This window comes from Hydractinia symbiolongicarpus, chromosome 14 (assembly GCF_029227915.1).
Source record: "Hydractinia symbiolongicarpus strain clone_291-10 chromosome 14, HSymV2.1, whole genome shotgun sequence".
Lineage (NCBI taxonomy): Eukaryota > Metazoa > Cnidaria > Hydrozoa > Anthoathecata > Hydractiniidae > Hydractinia > Hydractinia symbiolongicarpus.
The window spans coordinates 19,455,011-19,472,193 of NC_079888.1; the positions used below are offsets into that span (position 1 = coordinate 19,455,011).

The 17,183-nt window shown below is 30.2% G+C and overlaps 2 protein-coding genes across 4 annotated transcripts; both read right to left on the reverse strand.

Annotated features, from left to right (window-relative positions):
* Positions 1 to 195: 195 nt before the first annotated feature.
* Positions 196 to 9,107, reverse strand: LOC130626203 (uncharacterized). Of its 2 annotated transcripts, XM_057441310.1 has the most exons (10): positions 8,252 to 8,391; positions 7,357 to 7,502; positions 6,694 to 6,923; positions 6,393 to 6,534; positions 6,008 to 6,063; positions 4,412 to 4,551; positions 3,766 to 3,809; positions 3,257 to 3,301; positions 2,613 to 2,686; positions 196 to 2,070 (listed from the first exon to the last, which is right to left on the reverse strand). In XM_057441310.1, the coding sequence occupies exons 3-10, from the start codon at positions 6,889 to 6,891 to the stop codon at positions 1,726 to 1,728; spliced, it is 1,044 nt and encodes a 347-aa protein (XP_057297293.1). In that variant the 5' UTR covers positions 6,892 to 6,923; positions 7,357 to 7,502; positions 8,252 to 8,391; the 3' UTR covers positions 196 to 1,725. The 2 variants fall into 2 exon arrangements, with proteins under 2 accessions (XP_057297293.1, XP_057297292.1); XM_057441309.1 differs by lacking the exon at positions 7,357 to 7,502 and having other exon boundaries at positions 8,252 to 9,107.
* A 156-nt stretch (positions 9,108 to 9,263) lies between these two features.
* Positions 9,264 to 16,923, reverse strand: LOC130626204 (uncharacterized). 2 transcript variants are annotated; one of them, XM_057441311.1, is made up of 7 exons: positions 16,606 to 16,923; positions 15,769 to 16,013; positions 13,923 to 14,065; positions 13,666 to 13,706; positions 12,464 to 12,505; positions 11,529 to 11,590; positions 9,264 to 11,120 (listed from the first exon to the last, which is right to left on the reverse strand). In XM_057441311.1, exons 1-7 carry the CDS (start codon positions 16,883 to 16,885, stop codon positions 10,989 to 10,991), a joined length of 945 nt encoding a protein of 314 aa, XP_057297294.1. In that variant the 5' UTR covers positions 16,886 to 16,923; the 3' UTR covers positions 9,264 to 10,988. The 2 variants fall into 2 exon arrangements, with proteins under 2 accessions (XP_057297294.1, XP_057297295.1); XM_057441312.1 differs by having other exon boundaries at positions 16,625 to 16,758.
* Positions 16,924 to 17,183: the final 260 nt, after the last annotated feature.

Genomic DNA, 17,183 nt, shown 5'->3' on the forward strand with positions numbered 1-17,183 from the left:
GATTAATTCAAAACAGTAAAGCAATGAAAAAAGTACCATTAACAGACTGGAGATAATTTTTAGCAAGCAAAATGTTTTTGGACCAAAATTTTTACTGGTAAGTTACCAATGCTGCTAAAACTGAAATTTATAAAAACTAGGTTACACCAGTAACATTTTTTTTTAAATTTAATTGCAAGTCATTTAAAATGTGAGTTTTCTAATAATCAATCTTTCTAAGTACAACAAGATGCAGGTGCTGCATAAACTCTCTATTAAAAATGCACAACTATGAAACATCGACAATTCCACCCAGTTCTTCAATTTCTGCTAACAAAAAATACAGCCTATCATTTATGGTTGAAAGTCACGCGATTGAAACGTTTATGGTCTTAAACTGCATTTAGTTAACAAAAAATTAACATTTTGATGTCACTATCATGTTCAGCGTACTTTTTTTGTTAACTATGCCACATTTTATCGAAAATAAAGTAGTTTTAATTTTTGGACTTATTTCGGCCTGAAATGACATTAAGGTGAAAAAAATCAAAATTATGATGTCACCATCATGTTCAGCATACTTTTCTTAACTGTGCCAAATTTTGTGGAAAACAAATACCAATTTTGGCCTGAAACGTCTTTTAGATAACTTCTAAGTACTTAGAGAGTTTAGGTACGAAGTTTAAATATGTGACATTGCAATTGACCATTTGGGACATAGTTAGTTACGAGTTGGAAACTACTACTATCCTCGCTGGCAAAATTATAACTTTTGAAAATGTTATATAAAAGGAACACTTCTTTTTTTTTGAAGTAGAAGTAAAAATACGTGAAGTTGCATAGTTTTTCATGTTCAACATAAAATCCCACATTCTATGTTTCAAACTTTTGTTAGTGAATTGAAGACAAAAATGGAAAGCTAGTTTAAATAAAAATAATGTGATTCGTTAAAATATTTCAATGGCAATAAATTTTCTTATGTACAAAATATTTATACATATTTATATCAAATATAATACATTTTAATTTTACAAATTGCGTTAAAAAATTTAATAAAAATTGCTCGTTAATTATAGTGAATAAAAATATTGAATGCAACTTATAATTTGTATGAAAGATAAAATTACACTAACAAATGCAGAAATTATACTAAGCAAACAAAAAACAAGTGTTACATGTAAACAAACAAACAAAAAAACGAACAAAAACAAAAAAGCAAACATGAAATATAATATTCCCACAAATGGCGTCACCTATCACATGTTGGAGAGTTTGTCACGATAAGTATCACCATAGGTATTTTTATATTAGATTCACGCTTTGTCACAGATCACTTGTCAAGTTCAGAGTGGATTTAGGACTTAGGAACTTTGACTATTTAGTTAATTCCAAACTCTTGAAATATGCTAACTGCTGCTGACGTCAGCATGGCATTTTTCCACGAATTTCAGGGTTTTTGTGAGCCCTGACGTGGATTATTCATTATTCCATAATTTATAATATATTTATAAATTATAACATTTCGTTTAAAAAAACTGGAACAAGGATTTCGTTAATTTTGTTTCATTAAACCCTTTTTCCAAAACATTAGGTACCGCCTATTCATATCTTTCCTCTTAGCCAATCATGTTTGAGATAATCATCATGCTACTGATGTAAATTATTTTCACAATGCATATTTAAGAAAACATTTAAAAGAGATTAGTATAAGAACAAGAACAAACTATAACACAAAACAAAAATAATTTATTTTGGATCCATTACACTACCAACTTCATCATATCCAGAAATCTTCTTTGCAAACATATTTTCAGGCCTCAGATTATTCTGCTTATCCTTTTTCTTCGTTTTAACTTCAGCGTACTGATAAGAAACGTCTTTAACTGTGTCATCAAAAACATTAGATGTGTAAGCATACTCTGGCTGTGCCTCTGGTATGATATTTTGTGTATCAGTGGATTCTGCATATATATGCTCCCTCTCATGATTTGATTCCATGCCATACAGAGTATTAGCTAATTCTTTATCATTACCATTAATATCTGCAGTTTTGTAGTAATCATTCTCTTCCATTTTGCTTTCTGGTGGATCCTATTTCAGAAAAAAGTCAAGAAACAAGAAAATAACATTTAAATACAAAAATTAAGCAAAGTGAAATCTAGTACCGTTTTTGGTGATAATAATAAGTAGGTACTTGATTTTGAGGTTCGAAATAAATTAATTAAAAATAAAATTTTGCTGGCAAAAATATTAGTAAATATTTTGGAAAGATTTGAAATAGATTTACAGGTACAGTTTTTATGATATACTTTATTATGAATTTGGCGACAGCTGAAAAATGTTTCTTTCCTCGAGTAAACAAAATCGTGATATGATCTATCCACTTTAGGTTACAACGAGTACCACAACTTTTGTGTGAGCGTTTTGTGTCTTGGTTCAAATTTAACCATGTCAAAACTAAGCCCTATTTAGTAACTTTCATCAAATTTTCATAAATCAAATAAATAAATCAATAAAATTCAGCTGTACACCCTTTAGATCTAGAAACAAAAAACAAACAAAAAACAAATCAACAAACAAAAAAATAAACAAAAAAACACTAGGACACAACAACAAATACACAAGTAACTTACCTGGTCTGACAATCTGTTGTTATCTGGTCTGGCATAGCGGAGTATTGTTCCTGATTCATAAGTTACATCAGTGTCTGAAAAATATTAAATTCATATTTTTATTCATAGAAACATAACAGAAACATGACAATAAAACACTGGCCGAGCAAAATAGTAAAAAAAGGAGAGTTATAAAAACTAGGAAAAATTTAACTTGTTAAAACTTGAGTTTTTTACACCTTATCCATGCAATTGAATAAGCTAGAAGATTAAATGTTGTGGAATCATTTACTATTATAGAATATACCATACAGGACTATATGAAATTTGTGCAGCATGATATAAATCATGATGCTTCAAATTACTTATATGGCAAAAGCTTAATATAAGCTTTTTTCTCTTTTTTAAGCCTATAAAATAACATGCATACCAATGCATAATTAAAATATGTATGCATAAAAGCAACTTTAATAACACAATATAAGTTTTTCAAAGGAAAGAAACATCTAAAGTATATTTCGACATCTCTGGTGTAAAATATAGTTTCCACATCATCAGTACGAACAAATGAACATAAACAAAACACAGAAATGACTGCCTGAATAGCTTTTACATGTCTCACAAGGCTGAAAAAATTTTTGTTTTCAGAACCACTTTAGTGTTACCTTCATATGCAGGATTTCCCATCTCTGCATACACATTCTCTTCTCCTAGGGCGAAGAAAATGTAAACATAAATAGAGAGTAACATATTAAATTTAATATACATTATTGCTGACAACTTTGTTAAAATATCTTTATGCCCCATGTTTATTTAAAAAAGAATATCTCAGAAATAAATGCAACATTTACACAAACGAACTTGTTCTGCTCCATCTTTATTAGAACAAATAACACTGAAAAGAAAGGTTGGTTGTTTTTGTTCAAATCAATCTTTATACTCCATAAAGAAGGAGATCTGCTAAAAAACAGACTAGTTTTTATGTACATATTGTTACACATAATGATGGTGCATAAATATTGTATTAAAACAGTTATTTGCAAACTTTTACATTAACAAAAATTTTTGGAACATAATACACTATATCACTTTTGGATCAATTTTAACTTTTAAAGCCAAAGTTGTTATATTTATAGCACTTAACTAACTAACAAGTGAGAAAAGCAAGATGTACCTGAAGACGCCTTTGTAAGGTAGTGGGCACATTGGCTTTTTCTTCTAAATAAAAAAAACCCTACTTTTTTAGAGACGACTAGTTGATTGGCCTATTTTCCACGAATTCGTTGGCCTTATGTGGATTATTTCGTAGTGCAGGCGTGCTAGAGAATGGGACTAGTAAATTCTCATTTTTATGACATCCGCTGACTACGAAAATGTATAGGATCATGTATTTTCCATGAACAGTTTAGAAGATATTTAAGTTTAAACGTTTTTTGATAATTTTATCGTCTTTTTTTGATTCTAAGTCGTCCCTATTTACTATTGTGTTATCAGTTATTTTAACCCATAAGTTATTTGCAATCAAACTTTAGGGGAAATGCAATGATTTCATTAATTTTAATAACTACTACTGACATCAATATTTGTAATAATTTAATAAAATATCCAATCAAAATAAGACTTATTTTCTTCAATTTAAGACACTGTTTGGAAGAAAAAAACATTCTTTATGGAAATGGAAATACCTGTTCTTCGTTTTAGGTTATGTATTTATAAAAATAGCATACTTTTTAACACAAAAGGTAAAAAAAATAGGATTCTGTAGATTTCCATATAAATAGTAAGAATACTTTTATTTTGTTTGTTTTTATTTGCCTTACCTGATCAACTTCTTTTTTCGATAACGAAGCAACACAATTGATAATACAACTAGAACTACTAAGCACAAGCACACCAAAATAACAATGATCATTATAGTGGATGTGTTAATCTTTTCTTCTTCTTTTTTCATTGATATAACCTAAATATAAGGTACAACCTTAAAAGCATTGCTTTGTTTATTAAAATATGTTGTTCATGTTACATAATTATACAGCAACACAAAGAGTCTTTATGCATGTGATTCAATTTTTCATTTACAAGAAATGTGAAGTTGTTTTGAAATTTCATTTTTCTCAATGTGATTTTATCAAGGCATAGAAAACATTCATTTGGCTCTGCACTATGACTATTAAAACACAGATGAGACTGTGTGCCATCTTTGTTTATATCTCCAATATTGCTTCGTTGTAAGAAATTCCTATTTTGTGTTTTTGCAGAATTGATCTCCATGAATGATAAAAAGTAGTGAAATCACAGAAATTTATTTTTAATAACTTTTACCAACCTCGATCATGAAACAGACATTTGGAAGGCAGTAACAGTGCATTTGAAAATAATTTTTTAGGTTTTGCAGCACTATTAACAATGACCATTGTTTTGCATTAAATGAAAATTTGTAATTCATTATAGGTGGGATTTATTGGAATTAAGTTTCGCATTTTGAGTTTGACCCATTTTCGCACTAATGGACTAAAAATAGAATATCAACAAAAACCTAAACAAACCATTCACCTAGAATTTTTTTCTAATCAGAGATATAAAATGGAAAAATCAGGCTTCCTAAACAAATCCAGTTTACCCACTGGGTTGTTAATAAAGATCGGGGAATGTCTAGCAATAAAAAGCAAAGTAAAGCATAAAATAAACTATTGATTGCATTATCTTGTTTCTCGCAGGTGTAAAACTGTTTTAAACTAGGCACTTTTAAATAGTGACTAGGACCTAACAGTCTTTTTAAACTTTTTGATTACCTAAAGCCACTACAGTAGAGGCAGGGTGTGTCAAAAAGAACTGACGAAATACATTAACGCCATGAAATGCTGATACATGATCAATTAAAAACACTGATAAACAAATCACATATAAGTAGATTTGAGATCGAAAACAACCTGTAAATGATGGTTTATCGAAAAAAAATTACATTTATATACAGCTTTAGATTAGCAGTTTTTGGGAGTCACATGATTAAAAGTGTGATGTCACTCGTGCAAGATAGTCATATGTGTAAACATTCCTTCCTAAACTAACTTTAGCAACACTGTTTTCTGAAACTGAGTTTTTTATTCTTATGATAACTATTCAAGTTTCTTTAATGTCAAATCCTCAAAAAATAATTTTAAGTCCTAACAGAAGACATGTCAACATGGATAAAATAAACACCAATTAGTACAGGGAAACATGTCAGTCTACACAATAAATGGTTATTTTAAAAAAGCTTGCTTTATTTTCACTTAATAACTATTAAACAGACATTCTTCATGCAAATCAGTCCTCAAAGAATGTTTTTTGTCCGTCTAAGCATACAACCATGTAAGACCTATGTAGGCCCAACGGTTAGGTAAGGATAGGTAATTCTGATGGGTGCGGTAACTTACTGTGGTGTTCTTCTTTGTTGTTGTTGTTGTTGTTGTTGTTGTTGTTGTTGCTGGAGCTACAATTGCAAAGAAAGTTTTTAAAAGTACATTTAAAGATGTGACTGATATCAGTAGAATGCTTTATAGCAAAAAATAAATATTTTAAAAAAAATCCACAGAAAATTAACAGCTGCAAAACGTGTCAAAAGCTATGGTGTGTTATCAATTTTTACATGTAACTTTGATGGGAAGAATATGTGATGTGGATTATTTAAATTGCCTTAATAGTGCGAATTTAACTGAGAAAATAAAAAAGTAAATAATAATGACAATGATGATGGAGTAAAGTGATAAATATACAGGTACACGATAATAAAAATATTTTAATTAAAAAATAATATCTGACCGGTAACATTTCTGATACCATTAACCTTGAATATGAAACAACTGCTAACAAGACCGGAGGGTTCCTCGTAATCTTCACAATCCAGCACCAATTTGATAAGCATTCCAGCCCAATTTGATAAAGAGCACGAAAAATTTCGGCACTACAACAAAATTTTCTTTGAAGGTGAAAACAGCTCAGGATATTATATTTCAAAAAGTTCTCTATTCTCAGGATACATATTTCAAAAAGTAAAAAAAGTCAAATTGAAAAGTCCAATGAAAACAGTTAGAATTTAGTATTTCCATCGAAGAAAACTTACTTTCAAGCACTCTGAAAAGCTAATCTGTCGAATTTTAAACGGATGCGCCAAAAGCCTCTCGGTGTTCATAAATGCAGGTTCAATTTCAAAAGCATCTTGAATTTTACAATACTGAACAAGTTTTTGGCTGGGCTTTGAAGTCAGTTGCTCGCAACTCCCGTAAGACAAAGTTTTATCACTTGTTGTTGGTACGTCCATGTAAAAATCAGTGCTTTCCAAACAGAGGGTCGCTGAAACAAAAAATGATTGTTTTTTAACATTTATTTATAATGATACATGCTGATTACATTTCATAATAACTAGCACATGTAGTAGACGAGGCATGCATGTGCTAGGGAGATAGTACTGAATCAATAGTGCAGTCGATAGAGTAATTGCCAGCAAGCAAGATATTGTGCTTTCAAGTCCCACCCGATCCATCATCTTTGCAGCACTTGGGAAGCTAATGAGCAGGTTTATTTATGCTAATATATCTCACACATACATCGTTGTTCCTATAAGTGGATGTTGGTTTAGCTCTTCTTTGTTTTGTACAATTGTAATGATATTTTAGGAGCTGAACTTTCTATGCAAAACAAAACACGATTTTGATAATCTGACAACTAAAAGCATTGGACTTTTAAATAAGTTAAGAAAAATTATTTTAAAGGAGTTGTTTCTCACTTTTGCAACTATCCAGGATTTTTTTTCAGTATAATGTTCAGGAGTTTAACTTCCAAGGAGTAGTGATCACCCTGTAGAGGAACTGATTTTGAAAGTTAAGAATCGGTCTTAGCAAATTTACCAATTACGAAATGGTCAAGTTTCTTCTAAAATTAAAAAAGAGAAGGAATAAAAAAGTGGTAATGTTTTTATGAACTAGTGTAGATTATTGAGCAAAAATGAACTTTTCTTTGCTGCAAAAGTCTTCTAAAAAGCAACAAATATCAGTGTGTTTTATATGAACTGAGATTACTACTATTAAACACGATCCAAGCATACAGCTGAAGTAGGGTTAAAAATTCCAGTACTGTGTCAGTGAAAAAAGAGAGGAACAAAATTGATCTTTGGATTGATACAAATTGTCAAAGTGTGAGAAATGTGTACTACTGGTATACGTTCTAATGAAAATAAAATCATAAGAAAGAAGAAAATAAAAATAGTAAAAAAAAAAAAAAACATTTTGGGGTAGATGATTGCGTAATGGCATACATCGAGTAATCAACAAAGAAAACAACCATGACTTTTGTTACTAAAATTGTACAAGCAAATCTTCTCTACATGTATGAATTATTTTTTAACAACATTACAATAACTGCAGTCTTTAGCAAAAGACTTGACAGAGCCTGGTATAAAAGGCACCACTATTATCTACATTATAATACCTGTATACGTCTGTCTGTCATGTAAAATGGTACCAAAAGTAACAAGACGCAAGCAATGCACTGAAAAACCTGTGGATCTTTTTCCAGGTCACAGAATTTAATTATATTGCTACTCAGTGGACAATCGACTCAACCAAAACTCCAACAGAACATTAAAGCAAAATTGTATAAGCACACAAATTAAATTGATTTACCATTCAGCAAATTTTCAAGTTGGTGAATACTTTTACAACCATGCTTGTATGACACAAACGTATGTGATCCAAAACATTTGCAATCGTTGCAGTTTCGCACGCAGCTGGCATTCCTGGACGAGCAAAAAGAATTAGTTTTGTCTGTGTTTGTGAAATAATCAGTTGAACTACAGAACCCATGACAATGTGAACTACTTTTTCTTTCGACAAGGAGTTGCGGTAAACTCACTCCAAGAAGCTGCACATAAAGGAAAATAATAATCTTTCTTTTATACATTGTACTAAGGGCATCGTTATCTGGAAAACAAGGTGGTAAAACATTGCAACAAAATATGAAAAAGCAATACTAAATTAGCAGATCAGACATTGCTCGCCACAGAATAACAAAAAATACTAAAAATATGTTACTAGTATTCTAAAATTAAAATTAGTTAGTAACACACTACAATGGGGCTTAATGATAAACAAAAAATATTCTTCTACTTGCTCCAGTCATTATTTAAATGTAAAATCGAAAAACATTATGTAAAAACATATTCTGACGAAAATTATTCATATAGGCAATAAAAATCTTTTTATTTTAACTAAGAGACCAATTAAAAACTCAATTAATATGCTCACATGTTTTTTTTCTTATACCCATTTATTCCACATCTGAAGCATCTGCGTTCAAACAGTAAATCTGTGTAAACACAAGGATGCTTTAAAATATTAATAAAACTTAGAGCTGATCAACTCACACATCAAACACACAACATTTTACTAGCTTATACTTTGATCTGTATCTTATTCCTTTATTTACATCAACAAAATTTTTCAGAAAGACTTGGCAAATTAGCAAGGAGGACATGTCACGTGTTTTAGGTGTGCTTTCCGGCGTGCTACAATGGTCAACCTGTTATAAATTTTGTAATTCTGCATTTTGCACCATAACCACTTTGAATGTGTCAGGGTGTACACTTGTTACCGCACACCTCTTCTAAAAAAAGTTTATATCAACAACTACACAGTATATACTTTTGTCTTTCTTTCAAAAAAATATATTTTAGCGACTTTACATGCGTAACGAATCCATAAAAATTAATAATAAAAAATACAAATGACAAAAAATATTAACAAATAATACAGATAGAAACAATTTTTTTAAATAAAACACCCAATGATAAAGACATCAAAATAAAGTTTGATCTCAACTTACAGAAAGAAGTGCAAGTTATGTTTAAGAACTTAACATTTACATAAAACATTCTATTCATAAACAATTATTGACTGATATATATATCCCTTAGATTTCGTTACACAAACACAAACGTTTGTCTAACAAAAAAGTAAACATAACAGTATTTTTTAAAAACTTTACTTTAAAAGCTTCCCTGTCACAAGCTTCACAATTCCTTACATTTATTTCCCCTTTTTTACCATTAAAAATTGATATACCAAAGCCTCTTATATACCCATGAAAAAGAAAAAAAGTAAAGACACCAGTTAAGTTACATGGTTGGTTCTTTTCTACCCAGATTGACTATTTATTACTTTTTGATGAATTTTGACATTTTGCCTTCTCTTGAAAAACAGATGCTCTGCGTTAGGATAAGAAAGGTAGATAATGATAAATTATCTGTAATCTTGGAATTTTTAAGAGTTTTCAAATAATTTTGATTGTGAAGTTACATTTTTAGTGCACATAAACTCCATTTGAAACTTTATTTTTTTAAAATCCTTAGGGACAATGAAAGGCATTTATACAAAGAAAGTTTATATGTTACATGTAAGTTAGTTTAGTATAATGAAAAGTAAAGGAAATTTTGTTTAAAACCAAAAAAATAAAATGCATCATTGTTTCATTGTATTTATAAAAATCTGAAAACCCGAAAATTATATGTTGAAAATATTCACAATATATAAAATTCATTTATATAAATTTTTAAAAACTATTCTCTGTTATAATATAAAATTTATTTATTTATTCATTTATGCTATTTGTGTTATAAAATCAGATTTAAAAATAGCATGAAATTATATAAAAATTATATAAAAACAAGTTCTATTGTGTATAAAAAACAGTAACAATCTCTAATTTTCCTGAACTTGTTAGCTTTCTCCTCTATACCAAAAAATGCAGCCAAATGAAAATGAGCCTATAACATGAACTGTCTTCAGTGATAAAAACAGAAAGTTAGGTTTAAAGTGTCTTTATTTATATTTGTTGTCACTCTTTTTCGGGAAATTCTCCACACATAAGACACCTTGAGGAAGAACTAATAAATTAAACTTGCCTTAACTTTTTGTGAATTATTTGCATGAGTGTATTGGTTAAAAGAATGTCTTGCCCACTGATCCACCTATCGAAATAAAAAAACTCTTTATATATAATACTAGTTGTTAGCCTGTGGAAAAATCCACGAGTTCGCCCGTCGCAGCTAAGCTACCATTTTGCGTGACAGACAGACGGACGGACAGACATATACAGGCATTATAATATAGATCATTGTTACAATAAACCACCTTGTGTTCCCTTCCGAACATTTATATACCAAACCCGCAAAACACCAGCTGAGCATTTTTAAAGTAATAACAACAAAAATCTATCAACAAATGCAAAATTTAAAAGTTATAATAAATAAAAAGTTTAAATATTTATGTGCAACTTATCACGAATCACTCAGCAGCTCATGATAAAGCACAACCAGCAAATTCAAAATGTAGACCAGCTACACATCTAATGTTTGTGCAGATATTATTTTGAACCTTCATCTAATTCTGCATATATATTTTGGCTTAGCGTATTATCTAATGTACTGTTGTTTGAATCCATAACAGTGGACTTATAATACAAATTTTCCGCTGATTTCTTCCCTTCAGTTGTTGTCTAAGAGAACAGAAGATACAGCTAATGTATAGTAGCTGACATTATGTTTTATTGCTATACATAAAAAAAAATATACATAAATATCTGCCCCCCAAAAAAGAACCTTAAAGATCTAAGCAGGGATCACACATTTCTATAATAATGACCGTTGTCTGTCCACCAAGAGTTTAATGAGCATAAAAAAATATTTCGAGGTCTATACAGGATAGTTCTTTAAAGAGTGTTCTTACTTCATTTAAAACTACAGAAGCCACCATTGAACAAATGGCAAGCCGTGCAAATTTTATTGTTAGAGTTGTGAGGATTGAATTAATCAGACATGACTTTGCAGTGAATGAACCCAGAAGAAGAAACCAAATGCTCTACTTTTAGGTTACAAGTCTAATTGTGTTTTACAAACTAATTTACCTTTAGCACTTGATTTGAAATAGTTGCATATTCACCATGTGAACTAACTTTTGTTTCTACATCTACGAAACAAGAAAAAAATTGTTGTTTATATTAAAAATTGACACTAAAATGTACTATTTATCTCAACAAAGAAAATTATAAAAATTAAAAAAACATTTTTCAGGTTAAATAAAATATTGTTTACGCATTCAAATTTCAAGGGGTACATTTCTATCATCTTTACTATAATTCCCATACAATATTGCTGCAAGTAGCGAGACGCGTGCAATGCGGTACAAAAAGAAAAGACAACTGTGGATTTTTCCACAGGGCTCTGACTAGTTTTATAGGTTTACTTAATTAGCCATCAGTTAATGCTGAAAACTAAAAGCTGGTATATCTCTAACAGTAAAAAATAATTCTGTACTTGCTTTAAATGAAATTAGCATAAATTTTGCAAAGGACTGAAGGTTAGAGTAATAAGAGCAATAGAGGTACCAATAGAGGTACCAATAGTGGTACCAAGCTAAAAAAAAATCTTGCAGTGCTTTCACCTAAAAAGGAGAATGTAGTGCAAAAGAGTGACTTATATTTCTTGTGGTTGACCTCACTAATTTCGAGGGGTACACCCTGAAATAGTTTCCAGGAAGGTGTTTAAAAGGTCTGAGCTACAAAAATGTCTGATATTTCTGGCTAGCTAGACATCGCCTCTTTGTGGGGATCAAACCCACAACCTTTTAGACGTCAAGTAATTACCAGCCCTTTAGAAAATTCTGTGAAACAAAAAAATGTTGAAATAGGGAATTTGGTATGAAATATACTTTAGAGATTACTAACTCGCAATCTTTAAATTCGTAATATCAATGAAAATATTCTCAACTCTTTATGCTGCCATTTGCACCAGTTTCAAAACCCCTGCCAATTTAAATTTTTATTTCACCTCAAAAACATACCTTCATATGCAGGATTGACAGCATTATAACGATTGTCTTGTCCTAAAATAGCAAATTAACAACATATTTTATGAAGAATAGTAACACCACACAGTATTAGTGCTGAAATCAGAATTGGCATTGGAAAAAATGATACATGCATAGAAAGGAATATAAAAAATTAGTATTTTAGGAAAAAATATCTAATTGACATGAAAATTTTTGGTGAAGAATAGTAACAACACACAGTATTGCTGCTAAGATCAGATTTGAGACTGAAGATTTCAATTAGTTTTTTAGTTTAAAACATTACTAAACCAAGTTAAAGATCCAGTTTCTTGGACATAAAACCAGGAAATTCTAGAGACACATGAGGTTGCACGTCCATGTGGCCATACACACAACAGACATTCAAGCACAGTATTTATTACACATGTTGAAGATAATTTTTACTTGTGTAAAAGCTTAAAAAAGGAAGAAATTGATTCTCTCGTTAATGCATAAAGCATCTTACTATTAGACTATCGTCCATTTAAAAAAGTCAATGTCAGACATTTTTAGCTTCAACCGCACCATTGAAACAGTTTACCATTTGTGGTAAATTAAATCGAAAACGCAAATTTAAATAAATGCTTTTTTCCCTGTGTGTGCCTAAAAGTGTTTATTGACCGTTTAAACAATAATTTTTATATGTTGGAAATAATGACTTATTAAAATATAATAATTTTCTTGGGATAAGGAAAAAATCAACGACAGTTAATATGGTTACTAAAACCAAACTTTAAAAAAGCCAGCAAAAGTTTACTTTGCTGTTTTTGTTTTAAATTACGGTGGCATTGCTTAAATAACTGGCATTTATCAAAAAAAAAGTTTCATACATTAACCTTTATACACCAAACAAAAATATTATTTTTATGGAATGCGTCTTAACTTTTAGGGGAGTTTCTTAGATTAAGCCTTTTTAGCCAAAAATGGTGCAGGCAAATATTTATAAAATGTATTTATGTGTGCGACTGGCAGCATGAATGTAGTTTTTCTTATGAAATTCTTCTACAAATTAAAAAAACCTTCATTCTCTGTGATAGGAACAATTTTATCGTTGATGCTTATTCCTTTCTCGCAACTACCAACACTTGAGAAAATACCAAAACAAATAAGTCACTTAGTAGTAATGGGGAGACAAATAAAATTTAAAATAAAATAAAATATGATTGCAAACACACCTGTTTCATCCACTACATAATGTGCGCATTGACTTTTCTTCCTGAATTAATTATAGAATTAACATAAATTAAACAAAACAAAAAAGTGCCCTTATTATTTTCCTGAACCTAATATATCACTTTTCAGAATGTGAAATTGTGCATTATACCATCATTACCTCAATTTGCTGTTATGCACACACGCTAATTTGAGCAAAATAAAATTGTAAATTATTATAAAAAATTAACACTATCATAAATAAAAAATAACAACACACCTTATGCGTAATTTTTTGCGATAACGAAACAGCAAAACCGCTAAGATTGACAATATTATCAAACACAAACAAACAGTGACAATGACAATTATTAAAATTGTAGGTGAGTTTGATTCTTCATCTTTTTGTTCATTAGGTCGATGCTAAAATGCATTTATAATACTGTAAAGCAGAAAAAAAAATGAAAGAGACATTTAAACGATGTTACAGTCCGTAGCAATTAAACTTAATTACTCTTGATAGTTATTACTCTTTCCCCATTTAAATTTTTAAAATTTCAAAAGATCATTGTATACCAGTAACTCACAACAAATTGGAATTTGGTATAAAGGAAAGCAGGATTTCCTACAATAGAAGATCGGAAATCGAGTTTCGTAAAAATTCTGCACGAATGTTTATCTCCTTCACTACACATGCGCAGTGTGCAGTATGCATTAACTCTCATATAACCCTAACTCTAACCCTAAACCCTAACCCTAAACTTTCCGCTAACTTCGAACCCCTAACCCTAAACTTCCTGCCATGCTTGACATGCCATATTCCTAACAATAAAAAAGATATGCCATTATGCTACTACACTATTGTTGTTTATTCTGTCCCTAGATGATACTTGAGGAAGATCAGGCAAGAATTTTTTGATTTTGATAGATCAAAATAGGGTCATCACTATTTCAAAATTACATTTTTAACTGAACAACACAAATTAACTCTTATAAGAATGTGTATATGATGAACGCATCAGAATTTGCTCCTCTAGGGTTAACCTACTTATTTTCACTTATTTTCTAGTTATTAAATATTACATAATTGCAATGACTTCACTAACCTAATGGACTTTTCTTAACAGGAGCCTAACAATGCTTGACATCATAGAGTCAAAATAACAGAATCAACCTGAAATTTCGGTTACTTTAGGAAAATAAACACATCCACTTTTAGCATTCCAGACATACTATTTAGTATATTAACCTAACAGGCTAATTATCCACTTAGAACTCCTTTAAGAAGACAAACATTATGGCACAATGTGGTGAAAAATGTGTATACTACCCAAAATCAAATCTAATGAAGAAAACCTTTTGAAAAAGTTTATTTTACAATTTAAACTTTTAATTGAAAAGAAACACACAGAGATACAGTTGTTCTCAGAAATCGGAAGAATTAGAACAGATTCCATTAGGCGATAATAGTATTAACAATATTTTTTCTCTCTTTTCATAGGACTTTGTTAGTGTTACATATTACCATACAGATCACTGACAAAGAGAATTCTTTACATGCTCTGCCTTGCTTATACGACAAGTCTAAACCACTTTAAAATACTTAAAAATACCTGGACAACTCAAATTTCCTAAAACAAAAGTTCTGATATGGAATTTTATTAGCATCAAAGCTGCCACATCATAAAGAAACAGCATAGTGGCAATAAATTATTTGCTTATCTTGGCCCTTTTTCTGTGACCTAATAAGAAGCTTGGAATTTGTTCCAAATACCACTGGTTGCCTAAAAACTTTGCTTTGGATTTGTAAACATATCATTGAACAACAAATAAATCAAAGCGAACTTCTCTAAACGGAATTCTCAAAATAAATTCTCGATAGAGTTTAGCATCAATTAGGGGCAATTGTGTTTATCATACTTTTTGTATAAAAGTTTATTTTCAATTTGACTGTTTTTTATTAAGTATATGTACACTTGGACAAAAGTACACAGACACTAACAAAAGGAACGGTAAGCGCCTTGCGCTATAGCGGAAAATGCGGTCAAATAGAAATGAATTGTAAGGCGGTTTCAAACCAAAACACAAAACACATTGGATAAAATGTTAAATGAAATATAACTTACCTGGATACATTGAAAAAGTATCCTTTTTCTCACCATTGCTTGTTGAACTAAAAATGGGTGATCTTTAACACTTTGTTTCAGCCCATCGATAGCATCAATACTATACACACCACTTATTTTACAGTCATTTACATTTATATTGTCATCTTTTGCTGAAAGCCTTTCACACTGTTGATATGACAACGAGTTAGAATTTATAAGAGGTATATCCATGCCATAAGAACGAGCATAAAAGGAGAAACTATCTAAAAAGAAAAGAATTGGTGACTTAGAAACACTTTTTCACAACGTTCAGATCACATAGAGAACACATTATCTCCCGCCTTTTTTTTTGTGCCTCATTATTTTCTTAGAGCACAATGTAAATCGTTATGTTACAAAAGAAGAGCAAATAAGCTACGTTGGAAAACATTTTTGAAAAAACTTTTCAACAAATTTTTAGTGAATTCCCCCATGTTCTTTACAATTTATAGTAAAATCATCAACTATTTTAGGGCTAGAATATGTAAACACCCCGGGTAACCATTTAAATTTTTGCAATTTCAAAATATATTTGCATACTGGTAACACAAAACCACTTGGAATCTAAATTTATAAGATATTTAGTTCTATTCTGATATAAGGGACACATTTTGATTTTGACAGTTTTGGTGGATAAAAACAGGGCTACCACTATTACAAATTTAAATTTTCCAACTGAAAGACACAAATTAATTCTTATGAGAATGTTTATGTGCACATAAGCATTATCAGCAATCATTTAACTATCACCAGATTTTCTAGGTTTGTTGGAATCCTGTTCTAAAATACATGTGATAAATACAACAACTGATTTACCATTAAACATCTGATTCACCTCAAAGGTATCTTTGCAACCATGTTTATACGATACAAATACATCATTATTGTCACACGAACACGTTGTGCAATTATCAGTTGTGCAAACCGCATTTCTTGAGTTACAAAACTTTAAACTTTTTTCGATGTTAGCAAATATATCCAGTGACTCACAAAAATGCTTACTGCATGATGAAGGTGAAGAATTTCTGTCTACAAAGAGTTTACCAGGGATACGTGAGATGAGAACGGTGAAGTATATAAGTGAATACGCTTTCATATTTGCAACTAGAAACAAATTGAGTATTGCAGATTTATTTACTAATACTTTTAAGACAACAAAAACTCAGAAATCTTGAAATTAGTCCAAGTTGTATTTCTATGTCTCTGAACATTCTTACATTGAAATCTAAAACTTTTCAACCATTATAACTAATGGTGTTTTTTGATCATGCTTTTGACAAATAAACCATAATAAAAAAATGACGCTTAATTTTTATTTTTTAAATCACATTAGGCCTAAAATGGTTTAAACTGGAACTAACACTATGACCTATCAATACTTCATGACCTTACTG

Coding starts and splice junctions, on each gene's coding strand:
- LOC130626204 (XM_057441311.1), bottom strand. CDS start 16,885: ATGAAAGCGTATTCACTTATATACTTCACCGTTCTCATCTCACGTATC. Junction 16,014..16,605: donor GGTGAATCAGATGTTTAATG/GTAAATCAGTTG, acceptor TTTTCTTTTTAG/ATAGTTTCTCCTTTTATGCT. Junction 12,506..13,665: donor TTATGTAGTGGATGAAACAG/GTGTGTTTGCAA, acceptor TTGCTATTTTAG/GACAAGACAATCGTTATAAT.
- LOC130626203 (XM_057441309.1), bottom strand. CDS start 8,528: ATGTATAAAAGAAAGATTATTATTTTCCTTTATGTGCAGCTTCTTGGA. Junction 3,810..4,411: donor CGAAAAAAGAAGTTGATCAG/GTAAGGCAAATA, acceptor TTTTTTATTTAG/AAGAAAAAGCCAATGTGCCC. Junction 2,071..2,612: donor ACAACAGATTGTCAGACCAG/GTAAGTTACTTG, acceptor TTTCTGAAATAG/GATCCACCAGAAAGCAAAAT.